Here is an 18,755-nt window from a genome sequence, read left to right on the forward strand (position 1 = left end):
AGAATCAGATGACCCTAGGACCTCACCTTGTGCCCTGCAGTACCTGGCCATCTGCTTAATAAAACCTGCAGCCTACTTAAGTTCCTGCACATCTAGAGAACACCAAGCATGACTTCTCCTTTGTGGAAGTTAATGATTAAAACCTTGTCTGATCTAAAGCATCTAACCATAGTTACTAATTAAGCCAATTTCTGTGAGAAAAGACATTTCAAACAAAAGAGTGTTCTTTTAAGCTAAATCTATAGGCCTTCAAATTGTAGTAGCATAAACTGTACAATTATAATATTTTAAGTCTGCTTATAAATATTTCGTAATACAATACTTCAACCTCTGTAGCTTTGTATTTTCTTTTCCTTGCATGCCTCACGCCGGGCCATGATAACATGGTTTTGTAACTTTTGTGGGGATGAATTTAACTAAAATAACTTCACTTGGTGTTTGAGTGAACAAGGTAATAAAATCTGTTTGCTGTGTTCGCTGTCTCCAGATAGGGCTGTAATTACACCACATAAGGAAGAAAGGTAGCTGAGTCTAAATCTAGATCATTTATGTAAACTCAGCCTTCTTGTCAATGGTGCTCTCATATTGCATGCATGCAAACCGCAAAATCATCTCCTATGAACCACACAGAGACAGTGTCCGATTGCAGGCCTGTGAGATTGCTTATATTCTTTCTGTAACTGGATGTCTGTGGTCCAAGACCAAAATTTGACATTCTGAGGTTTAAAAAAAGTATTGCCAATGAACTCCCCTGTACAATTATATATCTGAAGCTTTTAAAAATTAAAAGTATTTTCTATACAAAAGTATTACAAATAATTACATTTTACTTGAAAAAAGTATCTTGTTCAGCTTTTCAAAAAAGTTTGGTGCTTTGAATGTATTTGAATAAACACTTGGTCTTCAAGAAAGAAAAACAGGCAATTTCTACTACAACCAAGTTAACATTTGATAACATTTTAATTTCCTACTTCAAATAATCGGCATTTTTTCCCCAGATACTCCCCCTCCCCAAATCTTACAAAAATATGAAACACAAAGTATATTCACACTGTATCTATAAATACAGAGACACAACTGCAAGAAGACAAAGCACATTTTTTTTTCTTAATCACTAGCTTTTGCTTTGACAGTCCCCCCTGGCAGGCATCGACAGTGTTCCCCTTGACACCTGCAGCTTCCAGCTTGCTCGGTCCTCTCTGGAAGGAAAACCGCAGGCCACCGCCCTGGCGCCGTCCCTGCCTGGTCCAATCAATAAGGACCTATTTCCTGTCCATTTGCTGAGGTCACAGGAGCGAATCTCATTAATTATTTCTGCTACTGCGGCCTCAAGTGTGCTTCTGGCGTGACAAGTAAAAACTGCTTGACCTTTTTTCTTTCTAATTTTGTTTGTAACAGTTCCAAAAAGAAGGCAGTATTCATTTAACAACGTGATAAAAGGAAGGAAAAAATGTGTAGGTTTTTAAAGTCATTAACAAATTTAGATATTTCATTATGAAAGCTTTCCCGATCACCTCATTCCTCAATTTTTCCACCTAATGAACAACAGTGTCTTTTTAATTTGGTGTCACGAAAATCTGGTCACGGCAAACACAATGTTTTCTAAAGCAGATCTGGCCTCCGAGGGAGGAAAGCTCTCCAGGGCCTCCAGTGCCTTGTTTCCATGGTAACGACACAGGTCAATAGCTGAAGTCACACCTTTGCCAGCTTTGATTGTTTCTCGCAACTGTTAAGAAACAAATGCACGATAAAAGTCAGTTTTTAAGGTACCGCAATTAAATTGGGGAGGGGAGGTGAAAAACAAAGAAGGGAAGAAACAGTACAGATCTCTCGTTTCTGCTACATTCTTTTGAGGTAAAGAGGACATCTTTCCCCAATGCTCTAGAGGCACTAACATCCCCTAAGGCTGCTCCGTGTCTGTGCTCCAGAGGAGCACAATAGGCTCCAATCAGCCTAATTACGCCTCCTCCCTGAATCCCACCCCTTCATATTTTGAAATGTGCCCTACTGGGGGATGGCAGAGGGCATTTACATCTCTGGCATTTTGAATTCGGCAGCCTGATATTCTTATGCGAGGAAGGCTTCATTAGCATCCTAGTTAATAACTTTTTTTTTTTTTTTTACACAGTATGTTGACACAATACTCCATACGAAAATTCAAGATACTATATTTTTAAAACTACAAGTCTTTATTTAGGAAGAATGAACTACAATACCCTATGTAAAGAATAAAGTAAGCTCTCACAACAAAGGGAGTTGATTTCCAATTCCTCTCTTTGATGACACGAAAGAACCGATAAAATGGTTACACTTTAGAGCTGAAAAAGATCTATAATAATTTGGTCTGTCCATCTCCCCCTTGCCCTGATTTCATCTTCTCTTTCTCAGTGAATACCTCGAATGTCTGCCTAATTCCCCAAATCAGAAATCTGGGAGCCCTCCCTCATCCTTTATCTGGTCAGGCACCATGGCAGTACCAGTGTTGCTTACCCATGATTGAACTTTCTGGCCCCTGGAGACCGGTTGGGGGCCAAGTGATAAGTTCTAGTCCATGAGTTGTGAATGATGCATGTCGCTCTGGGCTGTAGCATGCAACTGTCTGTGTAGTCCCTCCAGAGCTTCTCCTCTGGCACATCAACCAGCCACAGTGGAGGAGCTCCTTAGTCTGGACTCCAGAGCCACCACAGTGCCTTTCCAACCCGCACCTGACATGTGTGCTAGAAACACATCTTTGTTGTTTGAAGCCACAGAGATTGAGAAGTTGTCTGTAGCCATCTTGACTGACACAGTCACTAAGTCCCAGCCATTCTACCTCCTTTAGAGCTCTTGAATTTATCCTCTGCTCTTCATTTCTGTTGCCACTACATTAGTTCAGATGATCTTCATCTTTCGTCTGGATTATTTTTTGCAGTCACCTCTTAAAGAGTCTTCCCACCACCAGTTCTGTGCCCCTGGACTCTATCGGTTTCCCTTTTTCATCATGTATCTAGGGAAACTACTTACAGCTCTCATCTCCCCTGACACTATCTTCATCCCTGCCTCCAAGTTCCCCAAATTCCCTTTGGGTGGAATGCGCTCAGTTAGAATGACAGCCCCAAGGGGCCAGGTGCTACTCCTCGATGTTCCTTGAGGACCCTCTCCATATCTGGAGTACAGCACTATTATAGTGTTGTATTTTAATTTTTCATTCACTTATCTATCTCTTCATTAGACTTTAAGCTACTGCATAATGCATGAAACATAAAGGAATAAAAGAAATAAACTGTTTTATTCCTCTAATTACAGAGATCACAGAACAGAGGTCCAGAGATGCTTGGTGGCTCACTCAAGACTGTATATGAATCGTGGCAGAGACCAGAAGCCAGTTTCTTCTAACACCCAGCCCAGCAACGCTTAATATTATACCACACCAGACTCTCAGCACTCCACAGAAATTTCCACATTGCATATGAACTTTGGGACTCTTTCAGCCTGGGGTTCCCTGGCTTCTTCCCAATCAGTGAATGTAGAAAGATACTAAAATGGTGCTGGGTTTCAGAAGCAGCCAGATTCAAACTCTCATTCTAGCTTTGTAATGGTAGGGAAGCCATTTAACTGCTTTGAGTTCTAAATGGAGATAATATCAGTCCCTTGTAGAACTGTTGAGGGGACTATATGAGACAGCAGAGTGCTTGACAGTGCTAAAGCACTACAGATGTTCAGGATGACTTACTTCTTCCTCTTAGAGCCCTTAGCCCCTGCCAAGATAGCCACCCCACCTACTAAGATCACATCTATTTTAGCTCGATGTACAACGACCTCAAAGTAGCTGAATTTGGATCAGACCAGCCTTAAAGATTAAAAAAGAAAAGAGAAAAGAAAGACATGCCCCACATTTTCATTATCTTTACTTTCCCCAAATCTAAATTAGACAGGCCAAAATTCTCTATTCTAGACTTCTTGGTTGGTAGTTACAGGCATATGGATATCTGCATGACTGGATTTCAGTTTGCAAATATCAATTGAGCACCTATTATGTGTAAAGAGTACAATGATCCTTCTCTAGTTTATGGATCAGGAACTAATTAAGAGTATACTGTGAAAAGCAGCAAAACCAAGGTACAAACGTAGGAGTATAGATGATCAGAGAAATAAGAGATCAACTGTAATTAGAAGAGATTCATGAAGGCCTGACCAAGTAAGTAGGATTTGAGGCATGTCTTGAGAATGTTGATAGTTATTATGAGGTTTGGGGTAGCAAGGGAATTATAGGAAAAGAGAATAGCTTTTGACATGAAAAGCAATGACACAGAGGAGACCAGAATGCAGTTTCCAGGAAATGAAAATAGACCGGTGTGACACAGCCTGCAAGAGTAGGTGTTCGGGGATCAAAGAGGGCACTGAAAACCAGGTTAAGCAATCTGAACTTTATGAAAAAATGTTTTATTATCAAGTATTTTATTATTATTTTTTAGTTTTGTCCATCCACCTGCACCTTTCTCTTTAAGCCCAAAGACTTTTGGTTGACAGAGACAGTGGACAAAGGTAGAATTATCAAATATTTTAAAAGTATAGAAAAGTTAAAAGACTAGAACAAGAGTGGCCAAACTATGGCTGTTTGTATAAATAAAGTTTTGCTGGAACATAACCATGCTCATTCAGTTAAGTATTGTCTATGGCTGCTTTTGTGCTATAATGGCAGAGCTGCAGAGTTGAGTAGCTGCCACAGAGATTCTATGGCCTGCAAAGCCTCAGTATTTATACTTCGGCCTTTATGAGAAAAGTCTGCTGACTCTTATACTAGAACAATGAATATCCTCTACCTAGGTTTAACAATTTTTAGTATTTTGCCACTTTTACTCTATCTACCTGAGAGAGAGAGAGAGAGAGAGAGAGAGAGAGAGAGAGAGAGAATGTGTGTGTGTATGTGTGTGTGTGTGTGTTTTCTGAACCATTGGAAAATAAGCTGGCAGCAGTAGTATGCTGGTAAATTAGCTCTCCAGCGGAGGAAAAAAGCTCTATTTGTAATATTTCCAGAATTTTGTGGTATGAATACTCCTATCATTGGGTTTCAATCTACCAAGGATTGTGGGATCACAAAATTCTTGAATATTTAACAACAGGCTCTGAGCTGGTAGGACTTGGCTTGGACATACTATAGAATGCAGTATGCTTCACCCTTGTTTTGACATGCATCTCCTATGATAAGAACATCCCCCCACATAACCAGAATACTATTATCGCAGATAGAAAAGTTCATAATAATTCTCTAATGTTATCTAATGTCTAGTCCATGTGCAAATTTCCCCAACTGGCTCCAAAGTGTCTTTATTAGCTTTTTAAATTCCAAACCATGATCAATCCTGGTTTACACACTGCATTCATTTGCCACGACACTTTAATCTTTCTTCTCTGCTATGACATTGCTATTTTAAAAGGACTAGGCTGTGCTGTACAATATTTTACATTCTGCATTTCTCCTATTGTTTCATTTAGTTTGTTACTCTATAAACTTTATTCAGCTAGGCTCAACTGAATATTTGATGGTGGCTTATATGGTATGTAACCCTACAATGAAGGGTAATTCAGAGTAGGACGAGAAAGTCCCCAGGAGGACATTACTGAAAGTTACTCGAGTTCTAAAAGCGGTAATTCCTCTCACCCAATGACTATTTTCCTTCCAGTTAATACCTAAATCTGCTCTCTCCACAGAGGTAAGCTCACAGGGCTTTGCATATCAAGGGAGCTGATAGATTCTATGTGTAAAATGTTCATTTCATGACTCACAAGTAATCTAATCCTTCATGAAAGGTATTGTTCCTTGAAGAGATCTGTAAACACTTTCACCAACTACATAAACTATTGGCTTAAAGAAAATCCTTTAGATATAATTAATAGACCTTAAATGAGATAATTTTTTACTATAAATTAGAATGGGCAATGGGTCTATCCTGACGACACGATTTTGTCCTTTGTAAATAAATATAACAAAAACACATTAAGCTGAGGATCCCAAACCTGGCTGACCATAAGCTTTACCTAGTGAATTTAAAAATGTAGCTGCCTAGGCCCCATTCCTGGAGACAGACTCAGTAAGTTCTAAAAAAAAAAAAAAAACAAAGACAAAGAAAAGCTTCTTAGGTCATTCCAATGATTAGCTGGATTTGGGAGTACCTCACTCGTATTTTGATTTACTTTATTTTAAAATAGTTGTGTTGGGTTTATATTGTTTCAGCCACATGTCCAACTAGCCATCTTTGCCATGACATAATTAAACTCAACAAGAATTTGTTGGGCACCTTTATCGCCTAGGTATACAGCAGGGGCTGGAGATACAGAGAGGAACATTGCCTCCCAAGACCACCTATAAGAGGGGCTGTTATAGGGCTATAGAACCAGAAAGGGTTAAATAGAACACAGGGGGATTGGACCTATGACTTTGTTTCTAAGAGCTGCAAGATAAAAGGTCACAATTAAAAACAATTTCTTCCACTTTTGTGTTCACCTACATTTTGACTAGGTAAAGACTAAATAAGGCATAGACAGAACTTTCTATATTAGAATGTGGCTAGAAGTGATAGTGTAGCCACACTGGCCCTTATGACTTGAAAAACAATTTAGCTGTAGAATAAATAACACAAGAAATACAAAAAAGTGAATTATTAGTCTCCGTTCTATTTCCTTGATAAAGCGCTTTAAGACACTAATATAATTAAATCTCTAATTAAGTCAACGGAATAATTGTCTAAGTGTGGCATCACCTGAAATAAATTAAGTCCAAATTCCCTGCTAGAGGATCCAATTAAACATATTAACACAGAGAGAAGAGGATGCAAAGTACTTAAAGTTAAGTGCACTATTATTTAACATTTGTTAAAAGATGTTACTAAACACCTTTCCAGTGATAAATGTTGCTTTGTGAGACCCTTTTGAGAAAATCATTGTATGTCTCTGAAATCTATTTGGTTCAAAAATCTTCTTCAAATATTACCAGCCTTTGCCATGCGGTCCAAGTAGTTTTAGGAGAAGTGGAGGCAGATGTCACTGCTCTCAAATTAAACCAGAGAAAGACTTAAAGACCTAGAAGAAATCCCAAGCACAATCTTATCTTCTCACTTCATTCCGCAGGAGAAGATCTTGGGATGAGAGAGGCTAAGTGATGTGGACAAGACTGCGCAGGAAATTTGTGAAATAGCTTGGGTTTCACTTCTGGACACCCTGAGGTCTTCCACTCTACAGCACTGGGAAAGATTTGAAAATAACCCCAAGTTTTTTCACCCGACTAGACAGAGTGCTTAGAGAAAAATGGGGATGTTAAAACTTGTCTGGAACACAAACTAGACCTTGTTCTGAAGAAACTGTATAATAGAGAGTAAGGGAGTATAAAATAATACATTTTTTTTTTATGGTTGAAAACACCTGGATAAGAGTAAAAGGAAACAAATGGAAGCCATGCTGAAATGGAGAGAGACCACATACCTCCTAATCAAGTGGTAGAAGGGACCACGCTTCCCTAATGGAGTTTATGAAGTTAGCAGAAAGGTAAGATGCAGGAATGATATGGGACTCCAGTCTTTGACATCTGCTAAAGTTCACATTCCATAGTTGACAAATTTTTGGTGAGCTGACTGATAATCTTATGTATCAGAAGATAGAAGAAGCACTTCTCACTTAATTATGTCAACTTAATTGGATGTAGAAGTGATAGGAATCTGACAAAAAAAGTAATGCCCTCTTGGTATTAGAATCAGGGAAAGAAAAGGACCAGCAAGCATGGTTTTGGATACCCAGATGATACATCAGGAAGGTGCACTAATTTCACAAAAATTAGTGAAAAGATGACCTTGATTCCAAGAAATCATAGGTGAAAATATATCTCAGGAGTGATGGGAGCCTCTAAAAAACTAAATTCCAAAATTAGTCATAATTAATTATGAACAAAACCAAAATAAATGGCTACAGAATAAGTTCTCTCAGGGCTCAGACTTGAAAAGGTCCAGGAGCGAAAGGAGGAGCATATCATCCCTTCCATTGCTGAGCCCGGGTGAGCGCCTGATCAGCACAAAGCAGCACTGTGGAGACAGGACGCTATCCCTGATTTGAAGGAGCTGACAAAGGAAATGTACGAAGCTGTAAAAATTGTGTGGGAATCCACTCATAACTCTGTTTTATCACCAGGACACTTGTCAAAATGTTTCTAAAGTTCTTTTCCTCATAGAAAAATGTTCAGAAACAAACCACCTTGTTAGAATCTGCTAAGACTGACAGGGGTAAAAGGGGGAAGGAAAAATAAGTGGCTTGAAAATGTAAAGGCTGTGTGTCAAATAAGAACGAGTAAGCCCAAATACTTGCAAAAGGTATATTATGAAGACAAAGGGGCAATAGAACAGCTAAAGAATGAGTTAAAAATTGTAATGACTAAAATAAATTCCACAAAGAGAGGACTTTAAGGATGAAAAATGCATTCAAATAGCCCATTAAGGTTGTGAGGGAGGCCTTGGAAAGAGTTACCATACTGCCTTTCTTCTGCCTTCAGATGTCCTTCGCTTTCCAAGATCACACAAGCTCCCACTGCAAACATAATATCTCCTAAGAAGGACAAGTAACTGAGAGTCGCCACCCATCGGCAACTTTCTCACTCATTTTGTCTGATGCTCCTGTCAGGTCTTCATCTCCTAGCACTGCCCCTCTGTCTTCCTCCTCATTCTGGATAGCCGGTGTCCGGTCTAAGACACCTTTGCAAAGTTGTCCACCCATCACCGTCTGCTCTTGCATGCTTAGAATGCATATAAATGTCCTTCCCAGCTAACCAAAAGACCATGAGAAATCTCAGAAATGCGAGATTTCAAATGACTAATGTACTTAAATATAGAACAAAAGGAAAAGATGAGGACAAAGGTACATTCTGGAATACAGAATAGTGAATTTATGAAGAATTATGGCAAAATTCCAGAAAAGGTTGTTAAATAGACAGTTTGTGAGTTCTAGAAAAAAGGCAATGGTGATCACAGTTCCAGGATAGGTCACAATGGACAAGTCATCACAAAACACTCCCATTTTTCTTTTGATATGACCACTTGGCTGTTAGCTTTGGAAAAGGTAAAGATAGGGTATATTTGAATTTTAGAAACTTCATTCTCTTCATGGGTAATACAGAGAAATGGGGCCTGGATTAGAGTATGGTAATATGGATTTGAATATATAAACAAGGACTCCTAGACAATGTTTAGTAGTGGATTTATATTGAGCAGAAAAGTGATGTCTAGTGTTGTGCTATAGGACTCAATACTTGCTTTCTTTCACAGTTTTATGCATTGCTTGAATGAAGACGGAGAAGAAATGCTATTAAATTTAAATTTTTCAGATGTCACATAGCCACGCTAACACATGGATAGCATCAAGATTTTAATGGTTTTGACATGTTGAACAATAGATTGATAGTAGCCAGATGATATATATATAACAGGGATAGTTGTATAGTTGTGAATTTAAGTTTCAAAATTAATTGTATAAGCCCAGTTTGGCAGTGACTCATTAAAAAATGCTGAGAATCTTTGATAACTGCATTCTTTACATAATCCAAGACTGCAATGTAGGTACAAAAAAAAAAAAAGCAAATGCAAACTTTGGCAGCATCAACAAATGTACCTCTACAAAACACAGGTGGGAACAGCCACATTGCACTCGTTGATGTCAACTCACGTTTAGAAAACTATGTTCAGTTCTGGGTGACGATGCCATGTGTAAGAGGTGGCATTCAAGATAGATTGGGTTCAGTATTAGGATGAAAAAGTATTTGGCAACATGTCATCTAAGGAATGTTTAACTTGGAGCAAAAGATTAAAGGAGGGTATGAAAGCTATCTCTAAATATCTAAAGCAATTAAATGGAAGAAGGAATAGTCCTGTTCTATATGCTTCAGGGGACAGAACAAAGAGCAACAAGGGGAAGTTCTGGAAAGCAGATTTCAATTACGAATAAGAAAGAGTTGTCTAACAACAGAAGAATTATTTTTGACAAGTTGTGAACTCCCTATTAAGGGAAGTCCTTGGCAACTGGATGACCATGCCAGAGAAGGTATGAATGAAACTTAGCTAATGTGGGAGCTGGAACAAAGCTGCTTCCACAGTCCCATCCAATTCTAAGATTTCTAGCTGATCGTGCTTCAATTGAAAGGTCTTGTCAGCTTTTGAATGGCAAGACTTGGTAGAAAGGAAAAGCTACAATTAAAACATTTCTCTAATATGAAAAAATGTGAAATGTATGGCAAACAGCATAAAAAGCATTCTTTTTTTATTTAGGGTAACAAATTATTTGCAAGAATCTATAGGAAAAAAAATCTACCGATCTTAACTGAATATCTTACTTAGGCAAAGTTAGAAGGAGACAGAAATAAGAAAATTTTTTGTTATATTCTCAATCATAGGAATTCACATGCAAAAACACAGTAAGAATGGTAGTGCTTCTCAATATTAAAATAGTAATAACAATAGGAACAGCAATGACAAAAAGATAATCCCATATATAGTACTTATGTATGCCCAGCACTGTTCTAAGATATATCTATATATAACATATATATCTATAATAAGATAGATAATAGTATCTATCTCGTAGGGCTGTTGTATGGATTGAAGAGATGTGTATATGTATATATTTATATATATTATATATGCATATATCTTCTATTCTAAGATTATCTATCATTTATCTATCTATCTATCTATCTATCTATCTATCTATCTATCTATCTATCTATCTATCATCTTAAAACAGAAGATACATACATGCAATTCTCAGCACAGCCCCATGAGGTTGGTACTATTATTATTTTTGTTTTACAGAAAGCTGTGCAAGAGTAAGTTGCCTAAGGTAACACTGGAGAAGGTAGTGCTGGAGTTAAGATTCGAAGAGTTCTTGCTCTTAACCACCATGCCATAATGTCCTTTCTTTTACTTCTACGTGAACTGGAAAGCAGTGCAATTTCATTTGAGAAGAGAATACATACTTTTGTCAATAATGTCCTTTGCATGCCTGTGCACAAGGTCAAATTTTTAAAACACATATCGTGGATTAAAAAAAAATGTCAATCAAAAATTTTTGGATATTTTCAGAGATGATAGAAAACTGAAGCCATCATTAGATTAATTATGTACCTCTATTACAACACATACATTTTTTTTCTATCATAAGTAAAAGTGCCATGTAGTTGCAGAACAAATGTCAATAGGAATTGGATGCAGAAAATTTCCACATTTTCTGCTAAAAAAAAGGCCATAAATATCTCAATTGATTAAGTATATTCTTCTGATCATACTTTTTTTTTTTTTAAGGCACTGGACAAGACTCAAGTGTCATCACAGCCACTACTGAGTCACAAAACAAAACTAATATGTTTTTACTTAAATTCTTAATAATAAAAATTTATTTTTACTAAAAATCTCAACCAAAGATTCTTACTGCAGTAGAAGTACTTGGAATTTCACACTTACGTTGTTTTCAGTATGTTTTTTTAAAACCAATCTCAGAGCTATACTATATTTAAGATATTAGATAAGGGACTAAATAAAGGATTAGTTCAAAAATGACAAATATAATTTAACCTATGCTTTAACATTTTTACTGTTATCTAATAAAAAGTGAATATTTTCCTTTTGTAAAATAGTCTGTAAAATTTCTGTAATATAAATTTGTATTGAGCTTTAAGATATTCACTTTTTGTCAAGTTCTGCTTATTCTTTTGCAGAGTTAAATCATTCTGCATCACTGTGTGAGAGTGCATGACATGTATGACATTTGTTACACTGCTCTCCTTTTCCCTTGCAAAGTCCTGAGACCCGAAGCCTCTGGAGATGGGGGGGGGTGGTGGTGAGAGGAGAGATGGGCTCTAGGAGGGATGAAATGTCACTATTTCCAGATGTGGTGGCCTTTCAAGTGCATTTGAGCAGAATCCCCCAGATGAAGCCCGACAGGAAACTTAAAAAAGAAATCTTATAATGAAATGACATGTTCTCCTCCGAAGACTGATTAACTCATTTCTGTGTTTCATATCAATATGAAAAATAATTGTAGAGAGGCAGTGAGCAAACTTTAGTAGGAAAGGACCTGGACATGTGTGACCTTGGGCAAAGCAACTTCTCTAAGCTCACTTCACTTGTAAAATTGGAAAGATAATATTTATACCACATAGAATTACTATGAATAAATAAGATAATATATGTGAAGTTACTTTGACATCAATAAAATTCTACACAAATGCAAGGTTTGAAGAGGAAGGGAGCATGGGGTTCATTGCAAAACACAGGGTTCACTGTAACATGCACCTGGCTTTATAAACAGTCACAGACTATTTTATACAGATTCATGGAGGTGTTTTCAATATTTTAAATCTCATTGGAAACATGCTTGTTTTTTAAGAAATTAATTCCCAAATCATCTTGACCATTTAAAATTTAATCTATATTCCTTAAAAAAAAAAAAAAAAAAAAACAACATCAAAATAACGGAGTTGATATTTTCTTTTTCTTTTCAATTTTTCTTGCCTTCTCCTCTACATGTGTCTATTAGGCTCAGTCTTGGTGGTATCTGACCTCCTGTTGAGAATGAGATTTCAGAACTGATTTTAAGGCTTAATCTTTCACCTAAGTACATTTATGAGTCCATGCTGTGAACTACGATCCACAAAGAACTGAACATAGCCAAATAACTCATTTCATACAAATTATCATGTCTGACTATATATATATATTTATATACATGTAAAACATATAAATACCCATAAACTAGATATATAGACAGTTTAGAAATATTTTCATGTAGTTAAAAACATTTTACTGGCATACTCGAAATTGGCCTCAATTGTTGACTCCATGGCAGAGAATTCAGGAAAAGTAGTGCCTGCTACTTAAAGAAACAGAGGTCAACTTGTAGCTCAGGGTATGAGCAGATGTGCCTAATTTTGAAATGTAATTAGATAGATCAAAAAGTACAATTTTCTTAGTTTATAAACTTTCATCAGCACTTGACAGGTTGGGCATTTGAAGTCAGTAATATGGAATTATATTAAATTGAGGCTTTATTCCTTAGGAAAAACAATCAGTGCTTCATGTCTTCTCCAGGAAAATGTAAAGATTTATAAATCACAGTTTTATTCATATTCTAATTCAAAACTAATTTTTAATTTTGGTATCTTTTTCCAGAGAGGAACTTAATTCCACATATTGAAATTCAAAAAGCAAAACTGTGACTACGAAGCTTTTTAGCAAACTCTGTAATAGAAATTCAACAAGCAAAACATATCATAGGTTGTCGACTGCAGCAAGGAGCCACTCTTGCCTGTAGCTCTTTTAGGAATGAATCAATAAATAGTAAGCTCTGTAATCTCATGACAAATACTATGCCGGTTATTTAATTAAAGAGAACACTGTGGAACGGGAGCACTCACATCATGTAGGTATCAAATAGTCCTGGGGGTTATGAGGAATACATAAACTATATAAGAGAAACTTTTTATTGTATCTTGGTTTCTATTAAATATAAGGCTTCTATTATTTTACTTGAGTCCATATCTTATTTATACACTTCTTAAATCCTCCTTATGTCCCAGTTTTCATCTGCTTTAGTATTTGAAAGCTGGTACTTGGATATTGCTTCCCTCAAAATTACTTTGACGACCATCACTATCCACATGACCCTAGAGTCCTAACATTCTAAAGCGCACTCTGATACAAAATGAGCTTAAAACACATTAATGACTTCCATCACTAGAAAGTATGTCAAACAACAGAAAATCTACATTTAGTGAGAATAATGACAATGAAATAAATGTATACCTCTGCCATGTCTTCTGGGCAGGTTGCCTCAGACTTGGAGCAAATACAGGAATCAATGTATGGAGTGTGTCATGTAATCATATCTGTAGGATTAATGCCTCTTCCAGACATAGGGGGTCTCTACGTTATAGTGTTATGGAAAGCATATTTGTAAACACAGATCCTTGTCTCCCACAAAAGAATAAGGTAAGAACTTGTTTTAAATGGTTTTAGCTATAAACTTTTCTTGAAAGAGTGAAGAATGTTTATCAGTTTTTAAAAAATCATAATAATTATTGCAGGTGCAGCAAAATAAATCCTAAGAGAGTCATTTACTAGACAACCACTATTTCTGAGACCAGAACTATGTCAGATTATAGAGTAACACATATAATTTTCTGGATACTTGTAAGACCAAAGCCTGCATACAAATTCTCTCTTTTTTTTTTTTTTTTGTAGTGTGTCTAAAGTACCTTGGGAGGCAGTATGGTGGTAAAGAATATACCCTGAAGAGTCAGCAGACCTTCATGACTGTAAGATAGTAACTGTGTGAACATTGTTAGGTTATTTGATCTCTTCTTCAAAAAACAAAGGGATTCAGATATAGAATTTGATAGAAACATTTGATTAAAGTGCTTAGTGCGTGTCTGGAACAGAGTTCACACGGAAAACATGCATACGAAGGTGTGCGCCTTAAAGAGATCACAGCACGGAGAAAGGCCTACCACCTTTCCCATCTGGTACACGCAAATCTCGTCAGGAATGGATTACAGATAACGGTCAGCATAATTTCTTTAGATCGAGAACAGGGAGACCTTCCACAGGGGGCACCATTGTGCTATGCAGGCATTAATCTTCAGAGATTCATCTTTGGCTTTATTATGCCTGATAGGTACAATCTTTCATCAAGCTAGAAAGTCAAAGACTTGGGAGAAAGAAACAGGATTCTCTCACCCATAAAAGGGGAGGCTGAGTAGTACTGCAGACATTGCTTGGGAAACATGGGGGAATGGCTTAAGATATACCAACTAAACAAATTACAGGTTTCTGAGAGATCAAGAATCTTGAAATTACAAAAATCCTTCATGTTGTACAAAATCAGGTTGTAAGATAAGCGTATGCATTTAGAAATATCAATCTAGGTAAGGACAAAGGGTTCTAACTTATTAAAACCACATTCAGCATCTACACAGAGGTGCCTCTCTTCCCTTTCTCTCGAAACATATAATTTTGGAAAACCCATGCTTCTCCACTGTGGGTTTATTTATTTATTATTTGACAAGGAAAGAGACAGTATTCCCTTCAGTTCTACTTAAAACTGTTTCAGGGGACTAAACAGGCTCCTCCATAGGGATAGAAGGCTCTATCCTCTATATAAAGGCATATAGGCACTCCCTGTGCACAGGTGGCTCCTGATACCACAAACTGGGAGCAATAATTGAATCCAGCTATCCCACAGTGCAGAGCATTCACCCGCAGAACCAGCCTGCAGGGCATTCTTAGCTTTCTAGACTAAGATTCAAAAGGTTACTCCAATTGAATATTTCAACTCAAGGAGTGCAAGGCATTGAGGATGTAACGATTTGATTAAAAGTATCCCTTGGGAGTGGGGGAATAAGAGGAACAAAGGTGGAGTCAAATATGTCTTATGAATTAAAAGTACAGAATATAGGCACAAACATTTGGCGTATCTTAGGTCATTCATTCATTCACTCATTCGACAGTAATTCAAAAAATATTTACTGAGTAGCTAGTATGTGCCAGGCACTGTGTTAGGCTCTCAGGGTATGATGGTGAGCAAATCCAGACAGGATTCCAGGCTTACAATAAAGAACTGGTCATCGACAATCTGAGTCTGCCTTAGCTTCCTGATAAATGTTAGTTCTTATGTAAATATATAATTTTTTTAGAGGCCAGTAACTCAAAATGGTAAATTTAAGAATGGGAGAGATTGCCTCACTAAATATTATTATTTTGAACTAAGTAATTTAACATTTTATATATAAAATTAGAAACCTAAGATCAACAAGCTGGGAATATATGATTTGAGGAAAAATAAAAAAAGACAACTACTTAGAGGATTGAATTAAAATAGTATCAATAGTATTTGAGCTAACAACTGAGAAGGTGGCATGTTTTATGATGTCATAAAGAGGCTTATTATTGATATCATTTAATAATTTTATTCACAATTCACAAGGGAATAGAGATTATGATCATTAAATCTGTTGATGCCATTGAGGTGTGTGGGATTGCTAACACCTCAGAGAACAAGAATCTAATTTTAAAATAACATTAAGAAATTATAAGAATAGATCATCAAAGCAAGATGATAGTCACTCGGGACAGATGCAAAATAATATGCTTGGAGATGAGGAAAAAAAAATAGCTTGATGATGGGGAATGAATAAATGTCCAGAAGGCAACTGTTTTGCAAAGACTTGTGGGCTCATAATAAGGCACAACTCTGGTTCAAGATACTAATGATTGCATGTGTGATTAAAATTTATTTTTGATTAAAAATTTCACATGGTACAAAAGCTTCTATGCTTTATTAGGGACAGAAATTGATCCACAATTATTTTTCTATTATTAATAATTATACTTTGAAGGAGATTTGGAATCAAAGCAGTAGATGCACAAACCAATTTTAGTAAATGAATTGTTTTGGAAAACAGATTAAACAAAAATCTATTTGTTATCGCTGCAAGGAAAAATACTTGTCTGAAATATGATTGCCAAAAGAAAAATAATTGGTTTTATCTGATTTTTAAGGAAATAAGGAGTGGGATATTTAAAATTTTCAGATGGCAGTTCTGACAGTATCTTCCAGCACCCATCACTGTGCTGTGGTTAAATCATCAGATCAAGACCTGAAATGCCTGCCCAGCATGTGGATTCCCTCTTCTTCAATTGTCCTCCAGTACCTCAACCACTCCTCGAGGCCTTGTGCAAAAATTCATAGCATAAGAAAATTTACATTTTCCAACTGTGCATTTCTGCCTATTGTCATAGAAGAAAGCAATTCTTTAGAAGCCTAGAATTAAATTCTGAATATGTTGCTAAAAATGTATTTTTCAATTCTCAGTAGCTCAGGTCCATAATCTGAAAAAATTCCAATTCAAATCAGAGTACACTTTTAAAAGATAAAATTAAACACACACACACAATGTAGTTCTTATTTTGAACATGCTTAAATGTTGTCAGCTTAATGCCCTTATTTACATTTTTACATGTTATCCTCCAGTCTTTATCAAGCATATACAATTTTACATAGTTGTACCTATATCATGATGGTATTTGGATTTGGATTTTTTTCTTCAAAATCTATTATAAACATCTCTTCTAATTGGACCACAAGTCCTTTATGGAAAAAGATGGGGGAGGGAAATATCAGTGCTTCTCCACAGTCTCTATAATTATCACTAAAACAGAAATCCTAAATGTTAAGACAACTTCAAGAGGTTAGAGGAGACAAGAAATTTCGTGAATAGAGTGATGCGGTATGGGATATTTTATCAAGGGAGCTATCGTAAAATCCCGGGATAGGAGAGGCAGCATCTACCCAAGGAAGGGGTATGGGGAGGAGAAAACACAGCAACATCTGGTCTCTAAATGTGCCAATGTGAAAAATTCTCAGAGCCAGTTAGCTAGGGTTATGGGAAAGAACGAGCAAGCAAAAACCGTCTGCCAAAAAAAGGAAAAAAAAAAAAAGAGCTTGGCTTTGTCAGTAAAGAAAGGACAATAATATTTACTGAAAATTTTCTATACTCGAGGTTCAAAAAAGTAGAATTTTGGACTCTGTATGCAGCAAAATGGTTGATGCAATCTATGTATAATAAAAGGGAAAAATTGGCTAAAAGGGCAACACTTGGAAAGGAGAACCATGGCAAGAGAGGAAAGACTCCATTTTCTTCTTAAAGGGAAGTGATGATATGTGATCATACAAATGCAAATGTCTGTGGACAGCACTGTTTGCTGGTGGGAAGAGAATTTTAATGTGTACTCTATGCAAATGCATTTTATAACAAAGCAAAATGTGCAAGGCCTTCTGAGGGCGGAGGGAAGAGGAGAACAGTGGCTCTAGACACTGTGCCTGAGAGGCACAGGAGGATGGAGCCAGAAGAATGTGCCACTCTGGGACCCTGAACAAATTCTGAGAGAGGGCATGTCAAAATCTCACTCCTTTAGAAAAATATCTTTTACATTTAACTAAAACTGGATGCCTAATGAATGAACACCTGGAAGATCTTTCTTTACCAAGTGCTTAAGTCTTGAGCAATTCTCTGTGCTTAGAGTGAACTTCAATAAGAAGACATCAGAAAGAATGACTCTCCTTTCTGTCCGGAGTCATGGCGAAAATTATCTGAATTGCATAAGAAAGACTGGAGATGAATATATAGACAGCTTCTGTAAATCATTTAGTGTCTTTGTGTCAAAGCCCATTTAAGGCCCAGTCTAAGGCACTTGTGAAAGAATGAGCAGGAGGCCCACTTACAGTGCCGAAAGGGTCTGGTTTCAATAGAGTGATATTTATTCATACCTGTGTATCTGAAGCAATTATTAAAAAGAAATTGGGGAAAAGCCTGCATCTCTGTGATGGAAAAAATTTAAGCAAGCCATTTTGAATGTGTTAAAAAATTAAAATTGTAGAAAGCCGAATCATAGGTGCCATGTTTTGCCTGAAGTGGTAAAAATACCATCTGCCTCAGTCTTTTAGCAGCATGCTTATTTCGAGTAGCAGTAGGCTAAACTACAGGCATACGCTCAGCTCCAGCTGGGGAAAATACACAGACGTGTGTAGATGTTTTCCTAAGCGAGAGTAGTCAACATATTCGTTTTCTTTCAGATATATATATATATTAGTTACCATAGCAAACCAAGCGTGAATGTGGTCCGAGAAGCTTCTCCACCAGTCTCAACACATGCCCACAAATTCCTACAATTCAATAGGTGGCACTCTTT

General features: G+C 36.8%; 1 protein-coding gene across 3 annotated transcripts in view; it reads right to left on the reverse strand.

The window, feature by feature from the left end:
• Positions 1–941: 941 nt before the first annotated feature.
• Positions 942–18,755, reverse strand: part of PDSS2 (decaprenyl diphosphate synthase subunit 2) — a 212,876-nt gene continuing 195,062 nt past the window's right edge. For all 3 annotated transcript variants that reach the window (XM_025042420.1, XM_006926049.3, XM_025042421.1), the window contains one exon: positions 942–1,726. In XM_025042420.1, coding sequence (XP_024898188.1) covers positions 1,568–1,726 — 159 coding nt within the window. In that variant the 3' untranslated portion in view covers positions 942–1,567. The remainder of the gene's footprint in view (positions 1,727–18,755) is intronic.

This window comes from Pteropus alecto, unplaced genomic scaffold, assembly GCF_000325575.1.
Source record: "Pteropus alecto unplaced genomic scaffold, ASM32557v1 scaffold79, whole genome shotgun sequence".
Classification (NCBI taxonomy): Eukaryota; Metazoa; Chordata; class Mammalia; order Chiroptera; family Pteropodidae; genus Pteropus; species Pteropus alecto.